Source organism: Chelonoidis abingdonii, chromosome 1, assembly GCF_003597395.2.
Source record: "Chelonoidis abingdonii isolate Lonesome George chromosome 1, CheloAbing_2.0, whole genome shotgun sequence".
In the NCBI taxonomy this organism is placed as follows: domain Eukaryota; kingdom Metazoa; phylum Chordata; order Testudines; family Testudinidae; genus Chelonoidis; species Chelonoidis abingdonii.
The window spans coordinates 352799467-352825173 of record NC_133769.1 but is presented as its reverse complement, the minus strand read 5'-3'; the positions used below and the strand labels follow the sequence as shown (position 1 = coordinate 352825173).

Sequence of the window (25707 nt, the reverse complement as noted above, 5' to 3'; positions counted from 1 at the left end):
GTACTGATGATCTTTTACAAGAAGCGCAGTCTGATGAGGATTGCTTTGAGGCAGTCGGAGCCAAGGATTTCTTCATTAGTGCCAATTTTGCAGAGGCAGTAGGGTCTCTGCTGTTATCTTTGGCAGATGGTGCTGCCACTTCAGAGCCTGTGCCCTTCAAGTTTTAAGGCATTATGACAGAACTCGTACCCAAGGGTCTTCTAGGTATCGTGTTTTGGAGCCGCTGGTGCCGAGGTACCCGACGGCACTGGGGATCTCCTCTGGCTGGTCAGGAGCTCAGCTTGAAGGCTTGCAGCACTCTTTTTGGAGACTCTGAAAGGGGAGTCAGATGATTTTCTCTGTGTTTCTTCCTCCCTAGAATTTGAAGGCTCTGGGGATGATCTTCGCTGTGGAGGGATTTGACACAGGGGTCAGATGTCAGTTTAAGAGCACCCTCCATGAGGAGGTGTTTCAACTTTAACTCCCGTTCTTTTGGGATCTAGCCTTCAATTGCTGGCAGAAGGTGCACTTCTGCAGAATGTGAGCCTTTCCAAGGCACCAGACACAGCAGCAGTGTCTGTCTGTAACCAGTATTGTCTCCCTACAGGAGAGGCACCATTTAAAACTGGTGGGGCTGGGCATTCCCCTTGCAGGGGGCAATGCCCCAAACCAAGGAGAAGTGGGGGAAGAGACAGGGACAGGGAAACAGAAAAAAACCTTTTTTGTTGTGCTTGGAAAAGTAAAAATGGAAGCTCTAGAAAGGCTACAAAAGCAAAACTCTATAAGAAGCAATAAAACTAAACCCTCTCAACTATAATGAAACATGAGGTAAGTGAACCAGATTGCTACTCACTATCTCAGGCCAAGAGGGGCTGAGAAGGAACTGAGGGTAGTTTGCCCACGGAGTGCTAGACAGCCTCAAGGAAGAGCAAACAGCAGGGAGAGCAGCTCCGTGGGCCGAATGGACACTGCTACCTAAAATCTCCAATCAGAGGTGCAGGGGTGCAGACACACCTACAGTGGAGCACCCATAGGGACACTACTCGAAGAAGAAAATACTTCTTACCTACCTGACATAAGTGTTGAGGGTTAACTTTTGTAATGTTGCTTAGGTATTTGGATGAAATGCAATGCAACAAAAACACAAAGAATTTTCAAGCCCATAATCCAAAACAATTTAGCACCAGCCAATCCTGAAATCTTTGTAGCGACTGATATGATCTCTACAAGTATTTAAAAAGGCTTCACACTTATGCAGATAGAACAGTCTGGAACAGCTATTAGGGGCTCTTACTAGAAGAGAAATTTAGGCTGAATTTCAGGAATGCTAAAATAGTGAGATATTAGCTTATGTGGTTTTTGTGAGGAAGTGGTATTAATCCCTTTTGCCTGTGACATTTAAAATTGGACTAGTCAAAGTACTAGAAAGTCACACAAGATCTAAGGAGACCAGTAAAAGCAGCTAATAGATTTTTTCCATTTCTAAATTCTGACTCATCCTAGGCATGCAAATTTCAACATACAGCTTGACAGGCCCTCCACTGACTCTCTTTCTGAGGAAGATGCTTTGCTCAGTAGTGTTTTGTATTAAAGGAAAAACAGATTAATTATCCTATTTTTGAAACCACCACCACATCTGATAAGCACTGGAGAATGAAGCAAAACTTTTAGAAGTCCCTGTGAAAGCCTGAAATCTTAAAACTTAAATAAGGCACAACATCTTTTCAGTAGCAGAACTACCATGCATTACCTGGAATTGTGTGCAAAGCTTTCCTACACGCAAATGTTAATTGTCAAGGTTACACAGAATGTGCACATATACATGCCCACAGAGAATAGCAGGTAACACAAACAATGTGTCTTATGAAAATTTACTCTTTCTGGTAGAAAAATTAGTTGAAGCAGGCCGAAGCTCACAAAAATGAAGAATGAGATAAGATGTTGAGTGATTTCATCCTGTTAAAGAAAAACCAGGAAATAACACTGTTCCAATGCCTATATTTTCATTAATCCAAAAGTATTTAACTAAAGTATTCTAATGTTTGGTTTGAAACCAAGTTCTTTAATCCAAATGGAAGTTTAGCACTCAGGGCTCATTTGGAAAGGTAACGTATGTATTTATCAGATCATTTTATGTCTACAAAATCTGGAATTGAAATGTGACCTCAGTTAGCTCCCTATTTTACTAAATCCAACATCTTTACGTACAAAGATAAAAAATACATCTCTTCCTTGAAGTTTCTAGTGCTCTACCGATACCCACAATTACAACAGTGATCCTATATATCAATTACATTTTTCACCATTATCTGCAAAATCCTATAACACTTTTAAGTAACAGGGAAAGCAACATGAAAGGCTGGGGCAAGCCAAGAAATATTTAAATATGCTAATACCAGGTTGCTAAACATGCGAGGTCTGAATACTCTTGAAGGAAAATGGTTTAATCTGTTGAACTGCCTTGTGGAATGTTGTTGGCTACCCATAAGAAAAGCCAAATTTGATGTACACAGGTTTACAACATAATCTGCATCAGAAAAGACTTCTGTCTAATGCAGGGGTAGGCAACCTATGGCATGCGTGGCGAAGACGGCACGCAAGCTGATTTTCAGTGGCACTTACACTGTCTGGGTTCTGGCCACCGGTCCGGAGGAGGGGTCTGCATTTTAATTTAATTCTAAATGAAACTTCTTAAACATTTTAAAAACCTTATTTTCTTTACGTACAATAGTTTAGTTATATATTATAGACTTATAGAAAGATATCTTTTAAATCTTAAAATGCATTACTGGCATGCAAAACCTTAAATCTGAGTGAATAAATGAAGACTTGGCACACCACTTCTGAAAGGTTTCTGACCCCTGGTCTAATGGATCATCTAGACCACCCCATGCAACATGACAGGATAATTTTATTATTCTTAAACCAAACCTGAGAGAGAGCAGTCAATTCTTATCTTCATTAGCTTCAGTCAAAGTGGTTCAACAGAGTCCCATGCATTTTTTTCCATTTCCTAACTATTCTAGGAGTGTGGTGAAGCACTGGAATGGGTTACCTAGGAAGGTGATGGAATCTCCATCCTTAGAGGTTTTTAAGATCCAGCTTGACAAAGCCCTGGCTGGGATGATTTAGTTGAGGTGGGTCCTGCTTTGAGTTGGGGGTTGGATTAGGTGACCTCCTGAGGTCTGTTCCAACCCTGATATTCTATGATTCAGTAAAACATTAAAAATATTTTGTTAATATTCAACCAAAATTCTCTGCTGCACTCTTAAACTGTGTCTTTGTGGTTTGTATTCCCTGCCTAATCTGCATCCTTGTTTTATGTTGTTATAGGCCACCCTGTCTACTTTCAGCCTTCTCTCTCTAGAAAAGATGCCCAACTCAAGCTTTTCTCACAGATCTTAGTTTAAAATATTTTAAATAATTGTATTGCTCTTTTCTACACTATTTCAAATTCATCCATTTTAAAATTCTGTACTCAAAACCAAATGTCTCTCATATTGGGATATCTGGCACCAAGAAAGTGGTTGACAACTAGTTGGAAGATTCCCCCCAGCTGCGGATGAAGTAGTTTTGCAATCTCTGGATTGCTGGATGCACTGAACAAAGCATTACAGTACAATTTGTCATACTAAATTATTTTACCAATAGCTCCCTTTCATCCTAAAGCACTTTATAGAACCCCCAAAATATTCAGTATGATCTGCATCCCTCTAGTTCAGTGATTCTCAAACTGAGTCACGAATTTTGATGCTGCCACCAGGGCTGGAGTTAGACTTGCTGGGGCCTGGGGCCAAAGCAGAAGCCTGAGCCCCACTGTCCAGGGCTGAGGGCTTCAGCCCTGGATGGCAGGGCTGAGGTTACAGACCTCCTGCCTGGGGCTGAAGCCCTTGGATTTCTCCTTTGGCCCCCCGCCCAGAGCTGCGTGACTCAGGCTTTGGTCCCCTCTCCAGGGAACCAGAAGGCGTTGTAAGAAGTCGATTGTGGTGCAATGAACTATGAGAACCCCTGCTCTAGTTTGCACCTGTGTCTGTTTGATCCTTCCCTCTCATATAGTGCTTACATTTGTCCTTGCTGAATTTATTTAAGATTTCAGAGAGTTTCCCTATTTTAGCAAGGACAGTCTACACTATGGAGAATATCACTGATGGGATAGTCGCTATACAGCAATTAGAAGCATGATCCAATTTAGAATTCTTACCTCCCCATGTACCTCCTACTTGTGGCCCAGTGGATATAGGATGTACAGATGGATGAAAGGTTGGCTGCAAATCAAGTAGATCATTTGGCAGCTTTGATGTGCTACAGAGACAAATTAGGACAACTGTTTGAACTGTATCAAATAGTTTTCAATACAAGGCAGCATTTTCAACTATTATGAACAGATTCACTGAACAGTAAAGGGACACAACTATAGAAGTCTGTTTTTAATTTGATGGGGAATATCTTTGGATTGGAAACATAGCAAGCTCAATTCTCTGCCATGCTAAAGTCCCTCTGTGCCAATCCATCAGCACATAGCAACCATAAACCTGGTGGCTATAGCCTACTGATTTCTCACTCTCCTCAGACCCTGACATCCAAGTGTGGCCAGAGCATGCCTGCACTTCAACGATGCCCTGTTCACAAAGTGACCTCACAGGGGCTACTGGTAGCAAGTGGCAGCTCTAAACTGTGCCAGGAAATCCAACTTTGACACAAATTGTCCCAAACTGGAACTACAAATGGCTCCTCTATGACCACTCCTCTGCTACACCATCATTTATTGAGTACAGTTGAGAACTTGGCTCAATGACTATAATGCTGATAAACTTTTTTAAAGCTTTTGAAATTTTTTAAACATTGGCCAGAGCTGTACTGTCATCAGTAATGCTGATGCATCAAAAAGGGTAAATTTATTTACCTCTCCACTGGAAACAGATTCAAACCCCAAGAAGTGTCAAGCCCCAAAACTCATTGAGGGGAAGAGGAAATATTTCCTTAGTTAACACATGGAAATGTGGAGAAGAGTACACAAGTCATTACAGCAATTGTATTTAAGATGTCAAGTATCTTACAAACAATGGAGAGAAAAAAAACATTTTAATGAGCCCTCTTAAGTTCATAAGATTTTACAGTAATAACACATTTCTTCAAAACTCTGGAGCAGTGTGTCCATCAAGGTCCTAATCATATTTTTATATACAGTACATCAAGAGTTAAAGTCACCTTTATTCACCAGCAATATAGGAGACAGAATAATAAATACTTTAAAACCCAGTGCACAAAATCACTTCAATCCAAGTTATGTTGGCAATACTGTCTAAGTGAAAAGGTTAATCCAACTGCTCTACTGGTGTCCATCACTGTAGTATCTGATGACTTCTCAGATTAAGAAGATTAGGATAGCAGGGGTCCCTAATTGAAATTCAGGGAAGTTTCTGCTCTAATCGAAATTCTACTCACAGAATTCTAATTGGGATAAGTTTTTGAAGTGAGAGAGAGAAGAGGAATTCTATTATTTCTATCTATAGATTATGGGAGAAAAATGACAAATATAGACAATGCATAACATCTAGTAAACCATAGAAAAATTCTTTTCTATGCTCTTCTGCCTGGATTTCAGATAAAGTAATATGCATTAAGCATGTGATGAGTTGGAAGAAGAGATTCTTTACCTGCACACTAATTTGCATTTTGAGATACTTTGTCCCTGTCGGTGTTCCATCGTAGGATGCATGTGCACCAGTGTGCTCTCAACTGGACATTGCAAAGCAGCGCCCATGGGCCAGTGCAGAGCAGTTCCTCGTGCTTCCATATGAAGTCAAATAGGCAAGTGTGGACCCGCCACCACTCAGTTCTTTCCAAGCCCAAAGCCAGATACTCTGCAGCAGAGGGGAAGGAGGGCAAGAGGTGGAGTCCATAGGAACAAAATAGCTCAAACTCAAGTCACTGTACAGTAAGTAACTTCTCCCTTGAGTTTGTCTCTCTATGGGCGCTACACTGTAGGAGACTCCCCAATAGTAACTTAATGTGGAGCTAGGCGCTAAAGAGGCAGGCGCAAAACAGTTCAGAGGACTGCATCATCAACTGTTTCAGTTCTAGAAGCAGGTAAGACAGCGTAATGCTTGGGAAACAGAAGGATGGAGGACCAAGTTGCAGACCTGCACATATCTGCTACAGAGAGCTTTTTGAAAGGGCTATAGACATGGACTAAGTGTTAGTGAAGTGTGCTGTCACTCAGAGTTGTATTCCAGCAGTCTCATAGCATGTCAAAGATGCAAACAGAGACTCACTTTACACAGTCTGTGTGTGAAAATTGGTTGTCCCTTCATCCTCTCCGCAAAAGATAGAGATAGTCTGGGAGAGCTGCTGAAAGTCTTAGATCAGTAAAGGTGGAAGGCATGATGTCCTCCTAACATGTAGTTAGTGTATATAGGCTAGTTTCATCCCTGGAGGCATGAAGCATTGGATAGAATACTGGTAGATGGGTTTCCTGATTAATACGGTATTCCAAAGAGACCTTAGGGAGAAAAGCAGGATGGAGATGTAGGGTAACTTTACGTCTGCAGAAGGTAGTGAATGGTGGTTCTGCCATGAGAGCACCGATTTCTCCCATTCATCTAGTCTAAGTGACTGTTATAAGGAATGAAGTCTGAGGGAGAGGAGGAAGAGGAGAGAGCAGGTAGCCATCGGTTTGAAGGAGGGTTTCCACAGGGCATCAAGAACCAAATTTAGATGCCATTGGGGGGCCGGGTTCCAAACAGGAGGAAATAAGTGGTGAGAGCCCTTAAGGAATCCAGTCATGGGAGGAACTGAGTGGAAGGCTATGATTGCGGCCAAATGTACTTTGACTGAGCTAACTGATAGACCTTGTCTCTTCAAATCCAACAGGTAGTCTAGGATCTTGGGGAGTGGAGTGTCTGATGCTTGAGAAAAGTAAAGAGAGCACCAGAAAATGGAGGTGTTTCAAACTCTGAAGGTAAGTTTTGCGAGTAGTATGTTTCCTGCTAGATAGAACAGGCTTAGTCCACGCCTGAGAAACATCTATGGCCCATGCTCACAGATTCAGGGACAGGGGGAAGAGGGGGGAGGGATTCAAGTTTTATGACAGTAGATCCCCTCCTGAGGGGAAAGTGGAGAGGCACTGAAGAGAGGTGAAGGAGGTTTGAGTACCATGATTGTCTTGGCGAGGACTGTGCTGTGAGGATAATCCTCACTCCTTCGTATTGCAGGTAAGCATATCACAGGGTATGGGGCCACAGGGTTCTCAGGGTATATCCCAGCAGTATCCTCCTTTGGAGCAGAAAATGTGACATTTTGTGTTGACTGGGGTAGCAAATAGGCCTTCTTCTAGGAGACCCCAGGTTTGGTGGATGCTGTGGAAGACACTTGCTGAGTTCCCTTTTGTGGTACTAATGGAAGTTCCTGCTCAGGGAGGCTGCAATCATATTCTGGAGACCTGCTAGATAGACTGCAAATGTTTTCCATAAAGTAAATGTCGGCAATACATGTATAATCTTACTGACTGGTAGAGCCATCTTTCCTTGGGAGGAGAGGGGGGTGATATTTAAAACATCCACCAGGGAGTGCTGAGAATCCTGACCTCTTCTAACAGGATCTGGAGGGATTCCGCCTTGTGTTTCATTAGGCCCTGGAAGGCCCTAAAGTCACCAGCATAAAAGAGAAGTGGTGGTATTACCACCATGGAGGAAGAGAACGTGGCTGATGGGGGTGAGGTTTCCTCAATCTGTGATGTCCGTTCATCTTGCATCTCTCAGTACCAAAGGAGCAGATTGTGCTGGAGGATAGTCTGTCAGATAGTGATGTGGTAGTAGCAGGTGTTGAGTTTTCTTTTTGGCTGGTACCCTTTAAAACTGCTCGTGAAAGTGTCCGCAGGAGTTCCAGTAAGGCCACTGAGCAGGAAAAATGTCCCCAGGTGTATTTACAACCACTAGGTCTAGAATGTCTAGTGGGCTCTGAAAAGTCCTCTTCAGTATAAGAGCTTTGAGGAGTATGCTGGTACAGTATCAGAGCCCTGTACTGATACTTCAGAGTCAGAAAATCTCCACCTCTGGGCTGAAGAGGGGGCTTCTAGCATTGATGTTAGTACCCAGGGTAGGGGTTCTGATCCTAGTCAAATGAGGAGGGGTTCAGGCTGCAGATGTCAAAGCAGTACTGGGGAGGAGTGGGGGTCTTGTGGAAATTCTTAGGAGAGGAGACTCCAGTTCCTCTGATGTAATACAGTCTCCTGGGGAGAGAAATCTAGAATGCTGGAGGACTATGGTAGCCTGATACAGCTGGTACTGGGGCCTGGAACAGGGATCAGTACCAATCAGGAGATGGCCCCTCGGGTACCATATACAGTGACACCAGTCTGAGTGCTCTTTACAGCTTTGAGATAAGGATGACATCAGGGCTACCGTAGAAATGCTGTGTGCGCATCTTGGTGCCTAGATGTGTCAGGAGGTATTGAGGTAGGTACTTCGTGCTGCCTGGTAGACATCTGATCCTAGCTACTTAGGCAGTACTGATGCCTTGGTATCAATTTCAGCGAGATCTCTTGGGAATCAGATTTATGGGGCAACCAACCCCTTTTCTTTGATTGCCTGACAGACAAGAAAAAGAAGCCTCTCTTCCAAGTCTTTACCCATGGAACTGTTGTTGGGGCTCTTACAGTCACTGGAGTGGCCTGACATGTTGAAGCTGATGTATGGGGGAGAAGGGGAAGCAGACCCCACACTGGAGCTAGGGAGCACTACATCAGGAGGAGCTTCAACCTAGCACATCTATCCTTTCAAGACCTGCCTTTGAATTCCATACAGACCTTGCACTTTGACAGCACTTGGGTGTCTCCAGGACACCAGAAACAGCTGGAATGCCTAATGCTATGGGGAGAAGACCGGAGACAACTCTAACAGGGCTTGAACCCTGGTGTCTTCACAACATAGCCCTGAACATCAGAGTACTAAAGCAAAGGTTCAGCAAAATAAATGAGGTGGGAACCTCCTTTTTAAAGCACAACTGTGCTGAATACCAGAGAACAACAAATGAACTAAATAACTAAAACAAGAAAGAAGGGAATAATAAGACATGCACAGTAAGTGAAAGGCAGGAAACTGTGAAAACAGCAGACACTGAATGCTACGTTTCAAGCCGCAGGTGGGTGAGAAGGAACTGAGTGGTGGCAGGTCCACACCTCTCTCCAGGCCCTTCTATGGGAGCATGAGAGTGCGGGCCTGCAGACACTGCTTTTCAATTTCTGATCAAGAACTCACAGGCACATGAGCATCCTATGGTGCAGCATCCACAGCAGGGACATATACTCAAAAAAGAATACAGCATTTCTAGATGCTATGCATCTGGATCTGGAAGCACTGCAACCTGTATTACAGCTTGTATATAACGATAAAAGTATACTTAAGTGATTTAAGTGTCCAGATAAACGCAACTCTTAGTTTTCCGATAAGATGCTTGTTTTTTTTAATTAATCCAACTTCCTATGAACTGGCTCATTTTATAGTTATTGCTCAATTTTAATGGGATACCCTAAGTTACATCAGTATGTTCTCTTCAATGCACACCGAAGTGCAGCATTAGTGGGTCCTGTAGATCAGCAGCAATAGAACGATGTTGCCTACTAAGTAACCCAAAATCTAAGTGCCTAAAGATATGCATCATTCCTATCTGAAGACAGACATGCATTTGGCCATAAGTGAAGATGTTAATTAGAAAATTCTTTAGGATCCTTTGTCAGCCTATCAGTACACTGGCTCTGCTGGGATCCACTCTACTACTCTTGCTTAACCAAAAAAAAAAGGAAATGAGAGAACATTAAGAAAAAAGGAAAATAAAATCTGACTCATAAGACTACTATTCAAGGTATGTTCTTGTTCAGCAATGAGAGAGAGGGTCAGCAGAATTGTATTTTGTAACACATTTTGAAAAAACTAAATCAGGCTAGAATAGATTAAAACACTTATGAACTTTTCATCTGCAAACGATGTCTATCTATAATGTAACTTTTCTGGCTGCTAAAGTAGCTTTGCCAAAGCTTGGGTTTCAAATAACTATCAGTGAGATTAACAAATGTTTTTGGATATCCAACAAACAGAATTATATCTGATCATTTTAAATGCTTTCTCCTTTATCAAGGAAGCAACTCAAATGCCACATACTCCTCTGTTTTTACCCTCATGACTTTCGGTTACTAACACCAGCTGCTCATTTCTGTAATTCTGACTGTGTTATTTGATGCAGATACTTGCTAAACAGTTGGTGTCCTATAAATCATTTCCTATATTTGTCATCTAGTGGGAAAAAAAGCCTAGCAGAGTGCAAACAGTTTTTGAAGAACAGCAAAGAGAGGAAATGTGCATGGTTGCTCTGTGAATCCCAAAGCAATGGTTAAACATTCTTTGGGTTTAAATCCTGACCAAGTCCCTGCACAATATGGCACTATTTTGCATGACTAAGAGCTTGTCTACACTACAAATGTAAGCTGACTTATGTTAGGTCACCACAGTAATTACTGCAGTGATTCATGTCCACAATACCCTCCTTCTATTGGTTATGCACATTTTTCAAAGGGGGAAGGGTGGATCCGAAAGCCCAGGCTCTCAGCTCCATGCACAGCTCCCCAGCAGGAGCACGGCTGCCCCCCAACCCTTGGTTCTCAGATCCTCGCCAGGAACCTGGGCAGCAGCCTGGCTGGGAGCAGGGAGCCCAGGCAGTAGTCCAGCAGGGAGCCAGGCTGCCCCCCAGGATCCAAGCAGGGAACCCGGACAGCACATCAGCTGGGAGCCTGGAGCCCCAGGTGAGGCTGGGGTGCAGTTGGCCTCTAGCTGGAGTCCCAGGGTGACAGCCCAACTGTGATCAGCCTTCTTGACAAGAATGACAGTCAAAGTAAGTAACCAGCAGTGTCTATACGGACACTGCATCACCCTAAGCCCTACACCTCTTGTGGAGGTGGAGTTATTATGTCGCTGTAATAGGGCACTTACATCAGCAGGAGGAAGGCTGTAGTTTGTACACTGGTATAATTAGGCTGACATAAGCTGCCTTATGTCCATCTAACTTGGTAGTGTAAACCAGGCCTGACAGTATTTTTATAAACTAAGCCCAGAACTGAACAGCAGGAACCATTAGTATGGGAGACCAGGACAAGCAGTAAGTAATTCTCTGTGATATAATTGGCATAGCTCCTTTACCTTAGTGGCACTTGCCCCCTCCTCATTCAAACTCCTGCCCTCAGATTCTCTTCTGAAACACCCACTAATGGTCACCCACATCAGTAACCCATTTAAAAAACACAGACGAGAGATTAATTAAGCACCATCCTCTGGACCCATCCGTGAGAATTTATATCTGACCTTTGCCAATCTATTTAGTAAGGTCCCTGAGGGCAGGGAGTACATGTGCTGAGCCTAACTGGCATTTAGATTAACCAGAAGAATCACAAGGGTCATTAAACAGCTTGTTATCAAATTAATCTGATCAGGGAGGAGGAAAAATTATTTCGACATGTCATCCTTATCTGAATGGGATGTTCTCATTGAAATATCTATCAAAAATCACTTATGGATAGATTCTAGGTAACAGTAAATTTTTCTAACACACAATGGCAGTGAAGCTGGATGACTTCAGCTGGAGCTAACTAATAACTAAAGAAAAACTACTGAAACATACCTGTTCGAAGAGCTAGGGGTAGAAAAAATATCAATGGCTGGGGTGGTCATTATGCTTCCTGCTGCAGTAGACACAGGAGAGGCTGCTGTCGTTAAAGAGGTATGAGGTTTCTTTGCAAGTTCTTTTAGACGTTGTTCCTGTTGGGAAAGTGAGCTGGCATAAGAAATCCAGAAACAAGGTTTGTTTATATGGCTTCTGAAGCAAAAAAAAAAAAAAAACTCTAAAAAATTCTCGTTACTTATTTCATACAATAAGATGGCAGTCAAGTATGAAAGTCTATTTACATACAGAAAGAAAAGCCGGTACATTTGCAGGATTAAAAGATGGTACATACCTCTTTTAGAAAATGAATAACTGATAACAGGAAAACTCTACACAACTGTTATGACATATTATAAGAAACTTTAATGAGATGCATATGCACAGTACTTGTGATTACGAAAGTGACCTTAACTTTTCTGTAAACAAGAAAATACCTACCTTTAAAGCTTTTAAACGAGCTTGCTCTTCCTCTAATGCAGCTTGTTTTTCCCTTTCATCCACTTTAGTGAGAGACAGGCCAGTGCTTGCAAGGGAAGAGACTGCATTGGAAAGTGTAGTAGCCCTGGTAATTGGACAGGGGGAAAAAACTTGTTGTTCATATGTGTGTCACATGATGGGAACAGCTGATATGAAAACGCTTTGCCTGTTTTTTCTCAGTTCCTTTATAGAATTTGAAATCTTAGTCTGTATGACACACAAATCTGAGATTATATAAAAAGTGTTACTTTAAAAAAATGATATTACATTAAATATTGCACTGCAATATTTAAGTGCCTATACTGCAAAATAGGAACGTTTAGAAACGGTGCTATCTACTTTCTTGTACATTGGCTCTGATCAATCCCCTTAGATATGCCCCTTCCAAGCTGCCTCATATGAATTCATGATGTGGATTTTTTCTGTTCCTCTGCTAATTTATGAAAATTCAACTTAAAATGAGAGATCTGTACATTTTGTGGAGGAACAGAAAGTTCTGGTAAGTTATCTACTATTTTCAAATACAGTTAGCTTGCTTAATTTATCTGGCTCAATTACAAGACTATGCGCTTGATACAATGCATTACATTTCCAGGCAAAAAAGAGTTTTCACAGATTCCAAGGCCAAAGAGAACTATTGTGATCATCTAAGGTAACCTCTTGTTTAACACAAGCCATAGAAGTTCCTCAAAAAGATTCCTAGAGCGTATTTTAGAAAAACATCCAATCCTGAGCTTAAAATGATCAGCGACCAACAATCCACCATGTCTCTTGGTAAATTGTTCCAATAGCCAGTTCCTCTCACCATTAAATGCGTGTACCTTTTTTCCAGTCTGAATTTGTCTAGCTTCAACTTCCAGCCACTGGACCATGTTTCAACTTTCTATGATACATCGATTATTAAATATCCATTATCCATGTTGATACTTAAATGCTATAATCAAGTCACCTGTTAACCTTCATTTTGTCAAGCTAAATAGATTGAGCTCTGAGTCTCACTATAAAGCAGGTTTTTAAATTCTTTAATCAATCCCATGGTTCTTTCCAATTTGTGATCACATTTTAAAAACATAATGGGAAAAACAACAGTTAGAAAAAAAGTGGTTTGACAAATCTGGTTTTACTTTCAAGATAGATCAGTGGTTCTCAAACCATGCGTCAGGACTCCAAAGTGGGTTGCGACCCCATTTTAGGGGCCAAAGCCCGAAGGATTCAGCCCTGGGCAGCAGGACTCAGGTTACAGGCCCCTTGGCTGGGGCTGAAGCCTTTGGGCTTTGGCTTTGACCCCTACCCCACACAGGGCAGTGGGGCTCAGGCTTTGGCTCCCCCACCCAGGCCAGTGGGAATCAGATGGATACAGGCTTTTCTCCCCCATCTTGGGGTGGTTTATAATTTTTATTGACAGAAGGGGGTTGCAGTGCAATGAAGTTTGAGAACCCCTGAGAGAAAAAAATTAAGCAGTTAGATTTTATTTTACATTATTGTAATTTTGACAGTACAAGTACAGGAAGAGGACAAAATCATTGAAAACTGGCACTAGCCTACTAAAATTTAGTTTTAAAAGTTATAGTCTTATATTTTAAGGTCAATATAAACATGTTCCATAGAAGTGAAATTTTTAATTTTGTTTTTCTTAAAGTTTAGTAGCAACACAACAAAGAGCAGCTGACTGTCAGTCATTTTATCACCAGGGACATTCCCAAAGAACCTCCAATTCCCTAGACTATATTGCATTTTAATGAACGTCACAAAAGCAGTGGGGCCATTCATCGCCACCACCTTTTATGCCATTCAGTGCCTGATCACACATGTATTTCGACTCTTTGTTTCAGTATTTTTATGAAAAACAAAAGGACAACTTGAGATATTAAAAGACAAAATGAAGAGCATGCATATGTGTTGATTATTTTACAGAAATACCAACAATGATTTATAAGAACAATCTAATTAATGGTACGGAAAATTAAAGATTTCCAAGCAGCAAGACACCAAAAGTTACAGAGTCTCAAGGTGAAGTCTGAAAGTTCTACCATAATGTGAATTGTTCTCAGTTCTGTCTATTCTAGTTGCACTACATTTAGGCCTGGTCTACAATACAAAGTTAGGTCAACATAAGCCTACTTGTGCATTTGTCTACACTTAATTTGTCTCCTACTGATGAAAGTAATAACACCAGCTCCCTGAGCAGCATTAAGCTATGCTTGATGCTCAGAGGTCGATGCAGCACAGGTGTAGACACTGCATTACTTATGTCAACCCTAGAAGCTCTCCAGCAGCTATCTCACAATGCCAAGCACTGACCGTTCTGGCCACAGTTGTGGCAGGGCAGTTTGTTTATGTACACAAGGATGACCCTTGAATCCTCCTGAGAGATGTTGATGAAACTTCCACAGAAGTACACTGCAATCCTCTCTCAAAGCTTTCTAAGGATGGGAGCCTTATTTTTTCCTCCACAGAAGGATGCTTTCCCTCAGCGATTACTGCAATGGGGCCTGCAGATGTTAACAGGCTACTGGCGTAAGAGGATGAAGCTCATCTGATAACCTTTGTGTCTGGCTGTTCAAATAACTATTCCATTCCACCCTCCACTCCTTTGGCAAACTTTCTCCCAGGGCTTCACAGATATTATGTAGGACACAACAGGCAACTATAACCAAGGGGATATTTTTCCCACAGATCCAATCTAATGAGTAACCAATGCCAATGAAAATCCATCAAAAGCATATTCAACTATCATTGTGCACCTGCTGAGTCTGCAGCTGAATCTCTCCTTGCTGCTGTCAAGGTGGCTGGTGTATGGCTTCATCAGCCAGGGGAGTTAAGAAGGAAAGAAGCAGACACAGGAAGCCCAGTATGCACACAGACAAGCAATACAGTAACTGTAGCAGCTGTCTGCTGATGTAATTTGAATTGGCAACACTTTGTAGTGTAGACATGGCCTGAGACAGGAAAGCTTTATTTTGTTTAACCAACAAATACTATGCTGTCAACAGCACCAAATTCATCAACTGTTTCAGTGCTGCAACAGCGACCCATGTTCTTCATTTCAACACAACCCATACAGACTATTTCAGGATGGCAATTTCAAAGTAAGGAACCTAACTTTTGATTCTTAACACAACTGTATAAGAGGACAAAAGCACATATACCTGCTTGCAGCTGTGGAGTCTTTGATTTTCTTTCCTTCTAAAGAGGCTAAATGTTGTTCCAAAGCATCAAGAAGACTGCTTGGTGCCTGCAAAAGGGCAGTGAGGGCATAGATATGAAAAATCCAAGACAAAACCAGGCACCAGCTAAAAAAAATAAAAAAAGAAAGGTGTGATCCTGTCACCACAGTGCCAGAGAATGCAACTGAGGGTAACCGGACATGGTCTACAGCTCAAAATATTGACACCACAGTATTTTGACACTAAGAACATAATAACTTGAGCAAAGTATTTTATATCATCAGATGGTACAATATCATCCACTATGCCAGTTCTATTACTCGTGATTAGGGCCCTACCAAATTCACAGTCCATTTTGGTCAATTTCATGGTCATTGAATTTTAAAATCATAAATTTAATGATTTCAGATATTTAAATCTGAAATTTCACAGTGTTGTAACTGTAGGGGTCCTGACCCAAAAAGGGGTAGAGGGGGAAATGCAAGGTTATTGTAGGTGGGGTCATGGTATTGCCACCCTCACTTCTCTGCTGCTGCTGGCAGCAGCACTGTCTTCAGATTTGGGCAGCTAGAGAGTGGCATCTGCTGGTTGGGAGCCCAGCTCTGAAGGCAGTGCCACTGCCAGCAGCAGCACAGAAGTAAGGATGGCATGGCATGGTATTGCCACCCTCACATCTGCGCTGCTGCCTGCAGAGCTGGGCCTTCAGCCAGCAACCATCACTCTCCAGCCGCCCAGCTCAGAGGGCAGCACAGAAGTAAGACTGGCAATGCCACAACCCCCCTACTATAACCTTGCAAACCTCACCCCGCAACCCTCTTGTGGGTTGGGACCCCCAGTTTGAGAAACACTGGTCTCCCCTGTGAAATCTATATAGTATAAGGTAATGCACATAAGATCAGATTTTATGGTTCGTGACACATTTTTCACGGCTGTGAATTTGGTAGGGCCCTTCTCATGCTGGCGCCTATCAAAACAGCAATCCATGATAATGTTGGAAAATAAACATTAAGAAAAGGCATAAAGAAAACAGATAATTGAAATGAGTAGTCCATGTTCCAATTAAGATAAAAAAGGAAGCTGTACCCATCTGAGGTAATACATACATAAACAAATTGAAAGTCTTAACAAGTAATCAACTGTCACTTTGAAGCTTTCTACTTAGAGCAGCCATCTTACTAAAGGATCTCATTTGTGAAAGCTGCATTACATGAGCCTCTACTACAAACAGATCGGTTTCCATCATACTTTTAAAATGGTTTTAAACTTAGGAAATTCATGTTTATTCAAAAATTTGATTTTAATTCTCTATTTTCTGCTCTCAAAATGCCATTAATTTGACAATTGTAATATACTGCAACTGTAATTACTTTGCATTTTCATACATTAGGATCCTGGAATTTGTGAGTGAAAGACTTTCTGGTTAGAGTTCAATTTAGTCACAACTCGTCTCATAATTTAAGAATATGGTGATTATATATGCAAGAAAACCAACACGACTCCACATTTTTCTGAACATGCAATCCAAGAAAGAAAGAAACATGTATTCACATATGCATAACAGTTTATCTACCTGAGAAAGATCTGGTATGTCTCCTCTGTCAATTCCAACTTGCTGTAACAAAGCAGATTTATGAGCTTTAGAACTGACTAGTGTTTATTCAAAGATTACATTGCTAAAAAGGAGAAACCATATTAACGTGCTGTCATGCAAGGAAAGCAAAAATCCTCTGTACTACTTTAAATTTACATAATTGGAGCTCTAACTTTTTAGATTAAAACAGATGTAAAAAAAATCAAAGGAAATCAAAGTAAAATTTATGTATGCATTAGGCTGTAGCGAGTTTAAAATGTGACCAAACCTAAGTTTGGAGTGCCATTCCTGATGGTCCACAGAAGAGGTTTTGAGAACCAAGCAGGTGATGGTTTGTGTTAGGAAGGAAAATTCATGAGAGCATTTCTCTTACAAAGTAGTTTACAGAACGCAAGCATTGAGAACTACTGACAGTATGTATTTGGAAGTACAAAAAATAGTATATTGTGTTGATACAGCCCCTTTTATCCTCCAAGTTCCAAATCACTCTACAAGCTATACAACATACACATCTTAACTGAACAGCAGCCATCTCTGTTGTAAATCATCATATGGGTTTCACAGTGCAGACTGACACTACACAACAGTTTAGAACTGTAAAGTGAGGATAAGTACCATATCAGACAAACTGCAGGGAGAATTTTAGACAGGCAGAATGTAATTACCCTTTCTGGAATTTGACCAGGACACTTAGATTAGCACTCTACTACTCAGACAGAAATCTCGTCTGAAGGACATTAGTTCAGCAAAGCTTCAGAAGAATGCATGCTGCTACCCACTGAATCAACAAGAAAAACCAAGAAAAAAAAAACATTGCATGCAACAGAAGTTTTTCAGATGCTGTAAAACTCCTTGTGAAATACCCTATCAGCTTCAGCCACTGCTTTCTCATTTAATGTTGATCCTCAAATTATTTCATCCCTCAAGTTTGACATAGCAGAATTGATGGTGCCAAACAAAAGAGGGCTAGACATTGTCTCAGAGAAAGAAAAAGACCACCACATATACTTTCCTTCTTCCTAAGTTTACTTTAAAAGAAAACTAAGAACAGCTATATATTGTGTGTATATGCAAGCTAACATGCAAGGTCTCCCTGGACCGCTGTAGCCACAAGGCTTTTATACAGTAGTACATTATATGTTTATTCTTATATCCTCTTCTCAGCAAAGAACAGTTACTTCTCAGCAAAGAACTATTAAAAAAAATTCTATTTCAATATGCACCCTTATTGAGCTGGTCCCCTTGTTATTAAACTCTGATAAAACGCTCCTTGATGGACATTAAATCTGCCAAATGGAAAGGAAATGTAGCTGTTTTATCAGAGTTAAGTATTTTATAATCTGTTTGAGCATGAGGGCAATTTTGGCACAGTAAGTTTTACCTCTGCAACTTTGAGGAACTCGGAGATCCTTGTCATTCTAGTGAGAAACTTCTTATATATGTCAAGGCCTTCTTTGCACTGGTTTTTTTTCATGTCAAAGTATTTTTCTGAAAATGGGAAAAGTATTCAAAAGTCACAAGAAATATACTGTATATATTTTAAACAGAGCATGTACAAGTAACTATAATGCAAGACAAGTTACTTCACTCATCACTATGAAAAAAAAGTGTCTGCAGCCTTTTTTCTTCACCTTTCCACGGTGGAGGCCACAGTGATACCGCATGAGAGATGGAAAAGCTGGCAAGATTAATATCGGAGTCAATGCTTATGCTGGCCAAGATAAAGACACAAATTAATGATTTTAGTACATTTTCCCTTCTCCAGCACTTGATGTTTTTGGCTCAGTCTCCAAAAATGTTTAACATGGTCAGAGATTTTAGTGCATATATCTGTAACTGGAAATTAGGTAAGGAAACCCCAATGCCAAGCCACAAGGTTATCTGACAAACATAAAAAGTTGGTCAAATAAGTGGAGTTACTAGTAGGCTGTTTACAGAGGCAGCTGTAACAATGAACACAAATTAACTTCCTCCCACCTGTTAAAAAATATTGAAGTGGGTGTGACTAAATTGAAGCTGCTCTGTAATTGCTGAATACTGTATGTTGACCCGGTTATTGGGATTTTTACTCTGCAGACATTTGTGGTTGCAACTGAAAATGCTTGAACTGTTAGCTTCAAAGATTTTACCTACTTCCCAGCCAACCTGAGAAACTAGTTTTGGACCAGAAAGGCCAAAGCCCAGGAACATAGAAGAAAAAAAACAACACATGCCCATTTAAAAAGGCTTGTTCCCTCAAGAGAAAACGGAGTTTGGGGGAGCCAGAATGAGCCAAACACGCTGGGGTGCCTGAAGAAGTTAGGTCTGCCTAGTTTACTACCAGGAATAAGCTGCTAAAATAAGTCATTCCTTTTAACTTAAATTTTAATATTACTTACAGGATTAAGTTCCTCTGCCCCTCCAGAGTTGTGGCACATTAAAAGAAGTAAGTAATTCAGCCTTTAAGGCACACTGTGTGTGTAGGGCCCTACCAAATTCACGGTCAGAGGGTTTTTAAAAAATCATAAGTTTCATCGTTTCAGCTAGTTAAATCTGAAATTTCACAGTGTTGTAATTGTAGGGATCCTGACCCAAAAAGGAGTTATGTGGTGGTTGCAAGGTTATTTTGGGAGGGTGGGGGGAGGTGTAGTACTGCCACCCCCACTTCTGTGGTGATGCCTCCAGAGCTGGGCAGTTGGAGAGCAGTGGCTGCTAGCTGGGAGCCCAGCTCTGAAGGCAGAGCCACCACCAGCAGCAGCACAGAAGTAAGGATGGCATGGTATGATATTCCCACTCTTACTTTTGTGCTGCTACTAGCAGGGTGCTCCCTTCAGAGCTAAGTGCCTGGCCAACAGCCACTGCTCTCTGGCCATCCAGCTCTGGAGACAGCGCAGAAGTAATAGTGGCAATACCGTAGCAACTCCCTTTTGGGTTAGGACCCCCAATTTGAGAAACACTGATCTCCCCCATGAAATCTGTATAGTATAGGGTAAAAGCACACAAAAAAACAGATTTCACAGGGAAGACCAGATTTCATGGCCTGTGATGCATTTTGCATGGCAGTGAATTTGGTAAGGCCCTATCTATGTGATAGATCATGCTATCGTTTAGAGCAGGTACTCATTTCACAGCAATAAGCAACAACATAAAAACCTTCATAGCCAGCCAAATATAATACATACAAAAGATTATAAACATTGTTAGAATTAAGTTCTAACTGTGCAAGTTAAACCCTCTATGCTTCTTTAACAATTCACAGTGGAGAAAAAACTGTCAATTTTGCTATTTGATTTCGAGTCGAGGTTCTCAGTGACAGGCAGAAAACCAGTTCAAGGAAAAATAAATTTTCCGTGCCAAAAATTCTTGGACTTCGTTTTTAGGAAATTGCGTACTTTGGGTTACATGTAAGAAAAGTACTAACAAAGCAAAAGAATCCTTGGCAATAAGGCTATCCCAAAAAACTGAAGATTTTCTTAAAACATTCTGTCTTCATGTACTGCTTTGTCTTATTCCTTAAAGATCCAAACAGCTATAAATTCTGGAAAAAAAAAAAAATATCCTTGCTTATTGAAAACACAAAGAACTAATGCTGCAGAGTAGAGTAATATTTACCCAGAAGGTTAATAATTCCTTCATTATATGCTGCAAAGAGTCTAATGGCATCTTTGAAGAGGAGCATGAAGGCAGCATTTATTACACCATTTGTAAGCTCATTGCTATTGACCTAGGGAGATTAGAAAAGAAAATTAGCTCATCTGGATTGACATTTTATCAGAAAATTTCCAAATAATAATTTTCACTATTCTACCCAAAGACCTGCTTTCCATTAGCAAATGGACTATGTATAGAACATGGCAGCATTCCAAGTTAAATGGAACCTCTATCAGCATCAAAGATAAGTTAAATTACAAAAAGCAGGTCAGCAAAAATACATGACTAATATATCACAGATTAAGAGGGGCCAAAAGAAAAATTAGAATAAGTTGTTTATTTAAAAAACTTCTTAAACGCATGTATCCCTAAATGAACGTTCATGAAGCGGTCATCTTATTGGGACATCGGTACTTCAAATTAAGTGCACCAGCTACAAGGCAATGTTCCAGGTGTATTTTGCTCCTCAAACTAACTATATTAGACTGGACACAACAAGTTAAAAATATGGAAGGGAATTTTACTTTGTACATATTGTATCACTTGTTTTCATAGCTTGTGAAAAGCTGTGGAGGAAAAGTCCAGCAGCGCTAATTGACAGTGTCTCTGATGTGTGCAGAAATTAAACTTACATTGAAGTCAAGAAGTGCATCCATCTGATTCTGTATAATTGGTACAGTTTTAAGGAGTTTTTCTGTGTTCATTGTCCTCATGACTCCGTCAGCCCTATTATGCAAACAAAACAGAAAACAAACCACCAATTGGATTATGAAAGAATATTTTTATTAGTTAATATGAAACACTGGAGCATATGAAACAGATCAAAAGAACAGCAATGCCAGAGGCAGCATATTCAGACGACTGAAGTAAGAGGCACGCCTTGTGATACTCAAGTTGTCTGGCCAAAAGAATGGCAATGATTGTCCAGAAGAGCCACATCCAACTCTCCTTGGCCAGAAGACTGCAGGGTGGCAGGGTCTTCAAGGACTGATCTTTATTCTCTGAGACCAACAGAAATGGCCATGCTCAAAACTATTGCACTTTGAGCTATGATGCAGTAGATGGCTATAGAAGTATCGGCAGCATTTTAAAAAGCTTGTTTCAAAGACAGATTTTAAAAAATTCTTAAAAAACCTTTTCAAATAAGCTTTTGAAACCTATTTCTAAAACAGAAGTTGCCTACACTTTTCTAATAGCCTAAACATTTTTTCAATTGTAAATCTAGGGTAAGTAGTGAAACCTAAAACAATAGTCAAATCAGTGTGACAAGATCTTTTAAAGCGTGTCTCTCTCACAAACAGAAACTGGTCCAATGAAAGCTACTACCTCACTCACCTTGTCTCTTTAAGACCTTTTAAAAGCATTCGTAAAATGTAGGATTATAAATAGACTTTATGTGGAAATCTACAGTTACAGGAACACTGAACAAGATTTTACAATTACATTTGACAATTTTTTTTTTAACAAAATTAAGTGATTTTTTTTTTTTTTTTTTTTTTTTAAAGAGAATGTCAGTTATCTGGGTCTATTTAACTTTCATTTGGTTGATTTTTTAAACTAGATATCCAGAGAAGACACAAATGTTAAGAGAAAAAGAAGGTGCCCTAGGAGGAAATGAACAAACAAGAATTATTTATAGTAAACATTTGCTTTCTACACTACATCGACTTAAAAATAACATTCACTTTATGTAAAAAAGGCTTGATATCAAAGTCAAAACTTCTACCTCTTGTAACCTCTTGCTTGTTCAAACTAAAAATCAGAATCCACTGGACTCTCTGCAGCACAAAAGGCTGAGGATTATTACAGCTGGAACAATCCAAAAATGTCAAGGAACAATCATCAATAACTTCCTCCTGTTAGCAGAATTCCTTACAATTAAAAAAAAAAAAAATAGTCCTTTTGCCTGTTGGCCAGGTGAGGAAAGCATGGTTAATTACCTTAAATTAGATGAGCTTCCTCACGAGGGGTATCCACATGGATCACACTCTTGGTGCACGTGTATGCCAGGCAGACACAATTGGTTTCATTTCACTAGTACTGTGTGTTGGGGCCATAGTTCCACCATAGATATTCTTGCCTCTGCTACCTCATGACTCTCTGTAATATGGGTGTTGGAAGGCAGGCATATATCAGTGCAGGCATACAGGGGATGAGAAAGGCATATGACAGGGAGCCTGCACTGGAAACCCCCGTGGAGCAGAATATTTGGCATTTCTTGTTCTGCTCTGTTGCAAATAAGTCTGTTTGGATATCCCTACTTGTGAAAGATGCTCTGCAACACTGGGTTCTTGACCAACCACTTGTGGTTGTCTGAGAACTGTCTGTTGAAGTGATCTGCTAGCAAGCTCTGAACACCTGAAAGATGTAGGACCAGTGGCATGGTCCAGTGATGAATACACTGAGCCAAATGGACTCCTGGCAGAGTGAAGATGACCTAGCCTCTTTGTCTGTTGACAGAATGCATAGTTGCGGTGCTATATCAGCCCTGGAATAGCAGATTCATGCAGTTGAGACACGAATGTTTAGCATGCCAAGTGGATGGCTCAGTTCCAGGACATTTATGTGCAGATGAACTCCAGGAAGGGACCACAGGCCCTTTGTTACAAAGTTATCTAGATGTGCCTCTCATCCATGGGTGCAGATATTTGTCAGAGTCTTAGTCAGTAGAGGTGCAGAGAAAAGTACTTCACTGCACACTTGCAGTGGGTCTTTTCCAGTTAATGAGGACAGGACTTCTTGTGGACTCCTGACCAACATGGCTATATGGGGATCTGCCGTATAGATACACTGATTTCAACTACCCTTGCCTGTAGACTAGGCAAAGTCTGGCAAGCTGTCTCAGAAGTATGAGGCTGTATGTCCCAGAAGTTTGAGTCATGGTCTTACTGATGTCTTTGAGCGGGCTTGTAGTTGACGAGGTCCACTATGGTTTGGAGTCTTGTGTAAGATAAGCTCTTGCTGACAATGCTTCCATGAGCTCTAAGCTTTGAAATAAAGTAAGTGTGAGTATTTCTCCACTGACTTTGAGGCCCAATGAAAAAGCTTTAAGATCACCTACAGAGGTGATATTCCCTGGATCAATCCATTGCTGAGGTAAGCGTAGACCTGGATTCCTTGCCTCATGCATCTGATGAAGTGGGTATTCACCCACAAAAGCTTGTGCTCTAATACATCTGTTAGTCTATAAGGTGCCACAGGACTGTCGCTTTTTGCCTCCTTAAGTGAGCTGATACTTCTGTCAAGTACTTAGTAAACACGCTTGGTGCTGTGGGAAGACCAGTATCACCATCCTGAGCTTGAAATGATGAACAAACCTGCTGAGACAAATGCCCAAAATGGGATGCCACCAATCTCTTTTTTTCTTTGGTATGGAGAGTTCACGATCAGAGGATTTTATTCCCATGACTTTATGGAGAGAGTCTACCTCTTGCTTCAACAGTATCTCGGGGGGATAAGAGGGCTGAAGTATGAAGGTGGATGCCTAACAACCATGAAAGGTTTAGAGTAGTAAAAATTATTTTTTTTGAAGTCTACAGGTAAAAGTTAACTACTTAAACAGGTACACTAATCACTAACACCAACAGTCACAGAGAAGTAGAAGGAAACTGCAAGGATTCCTTCTTGCTGATACAGAAAGAAGAAACTAAGTGATGGCTGGTCCCACCATTTATACTGTTTGGGTGAGGGGAGGCCAAAAAGACACCTGGGGTGCAGGCTTGGCCCCAACAAGTACTACTGGCCAAAAGAACCAGATCTTGTGTATATAGGGAACATCACCACCAAGAGCAGAATCCATGTGAACGTTCACTTGAAGCATGGTTGATTTATTACTTCAACTACATTAGAGCCACCATGGCTTTAATGCAGGGGTAGGCAACCTATGGCATGGGTGCCGAAGGCAGCACACGAGCTGATTTTCAGTGGCACTCACACCGCCTGGGTCCTGGCCACCAGTCCAGGGGGCTCTGCATTTTAATTTAATTTTTAATGAAATTTTAAATTTTTTAAAAACTATTTTACATACAACAATAATTTAGATATATATTAAAGACATATAGAAAGAGACCTTCTACAAACGTTAAAATGCATTACTACTACGCAAAACCTTAAATTAGAGTGAATACATGAAGACTCGGCACACCGCTTCTGAAAGGTTGCCGACCCGTGCTTTAATGTATGCCATATCTAAAGCAGTTGCTTAACTAGCAGTTGACCACTGTATGCCATAGATACATAAATTGATCAGATGTCTTCCCCCACTCCCCATCCCAAAAAGGGCATGATGGTCATTCTGTGTAATTACCATTGTACAGTCCATAGTACTGTAATGTACTAACAGCCACTTTAGCAAGGCATTTCACATAAATACCCAACTCCATAATCTTCTTAAATGAGATGTGTAGTTAAACACAACGGTGCCAAACACAAGACAGCTTTCTGGCATATCAAGGAACAACTTATTGGCCAGATTAGGTAGCTATCACCGGTTGCCTCAATCCAATGCAGAGTCTGGTTTCCATTTCATTTTTTTCAAAACACAGCGTTCCCCAAAATTTATCAAGACAGACACATTACAACTCAACCGCACTGACATATTTGGTGCTTAACGCACAAAGTATATTGATCAATACCAGTGAAAAGATATTTAACTTGGTTATTTGAGAACAGCTTGTTAGTATGTACTGGAAGCCAGATCTTAAAAGATAAGACAAGTAAAAACTACAGTTCTTACCCTCTTTTTACTTTGGTGAAGTCAAAAGCCACTTGTCTGTAAGAAACTGCTTTTTCATTCAGATACCTACTATACCGTCTGATAAACGTGGACATGTCATACCCTAAAAGAGAAAAGGTTTCAACAGCTTATCGCTCCTCCAGTCAATTTTTATACAAAGCCAATTATTCTGACTAGGCAATAAGATATACACTTACAGATTGGTTTTGTTTACAAGTTTTCCCTTAATCCACCAATATATAAAAAACAATTACAAAAGACTGGTCTCAATTTTTGACATATTTAAAAATATTGATGTTACGAGCTACATACTGTACAGTACACAACCTCAAAATCTGAATACATGATATAGCAAATATGTAAAGATATCACATAACTGTGTAATTTCCTTTACCATCTGAAGTTAACCATCTCCTGGA

General features: G+C 40.7%; 1 protein-coding gene across 10 annotated transcripts in view; it reads right to left on the bottom strand.

Annotated features, from left to right (window-relative positions):
• The window catches only part of PICALM (phosphatidylinositol binding clathrin assembly protein), a 93424-nt gene extending 68035 nt beyond the window's left edge, over window positions 1-25389 (bottom strand). For all 10 annotated transcript variants that reach the window (XR_012655059.1, XR_012655060.1, XM_032779014.2 and 7 more), the window contains exons 1-9: window positions 25289-25389; window positions 21186-21279; window positions 20515-20626; window positions 18305-18411; window positions 16903-16944; window positions 15315-15400; window positions 12127-12250; window positions 11647-11783; window positions 4181-4281 (exon numbers count right to left, since the gene is read on the bottom strand). Coding sequence is in view for 8 of the 10 variants with exons in the window: in XM_032779014.2 (XP_032634905.1) it covers window positions 4181-4281; window positions 11647-11783; window positions 12127-12250; window positions 15315-15400; window positions 16903-16944; window positions 18305-18411; window positions 20515-20626; window positions 21186-21279; window positions 25289-25383 (898 nt within the window). In the remaining 2 variants the exon portion in view is untranslated. The remainder of the gene's footprint in view (window positions 1-4180; window positions 4282-11646; window positions 11784-12126; window positions 12251-15314; window positions 15401-16902; window positions 16945-18304; window positions 18412-20514; window positions 20627-21185; window positions 21280-25288) is intronic.
• Window positions 25390-25707: the final 318 nt, after the last annotated feature.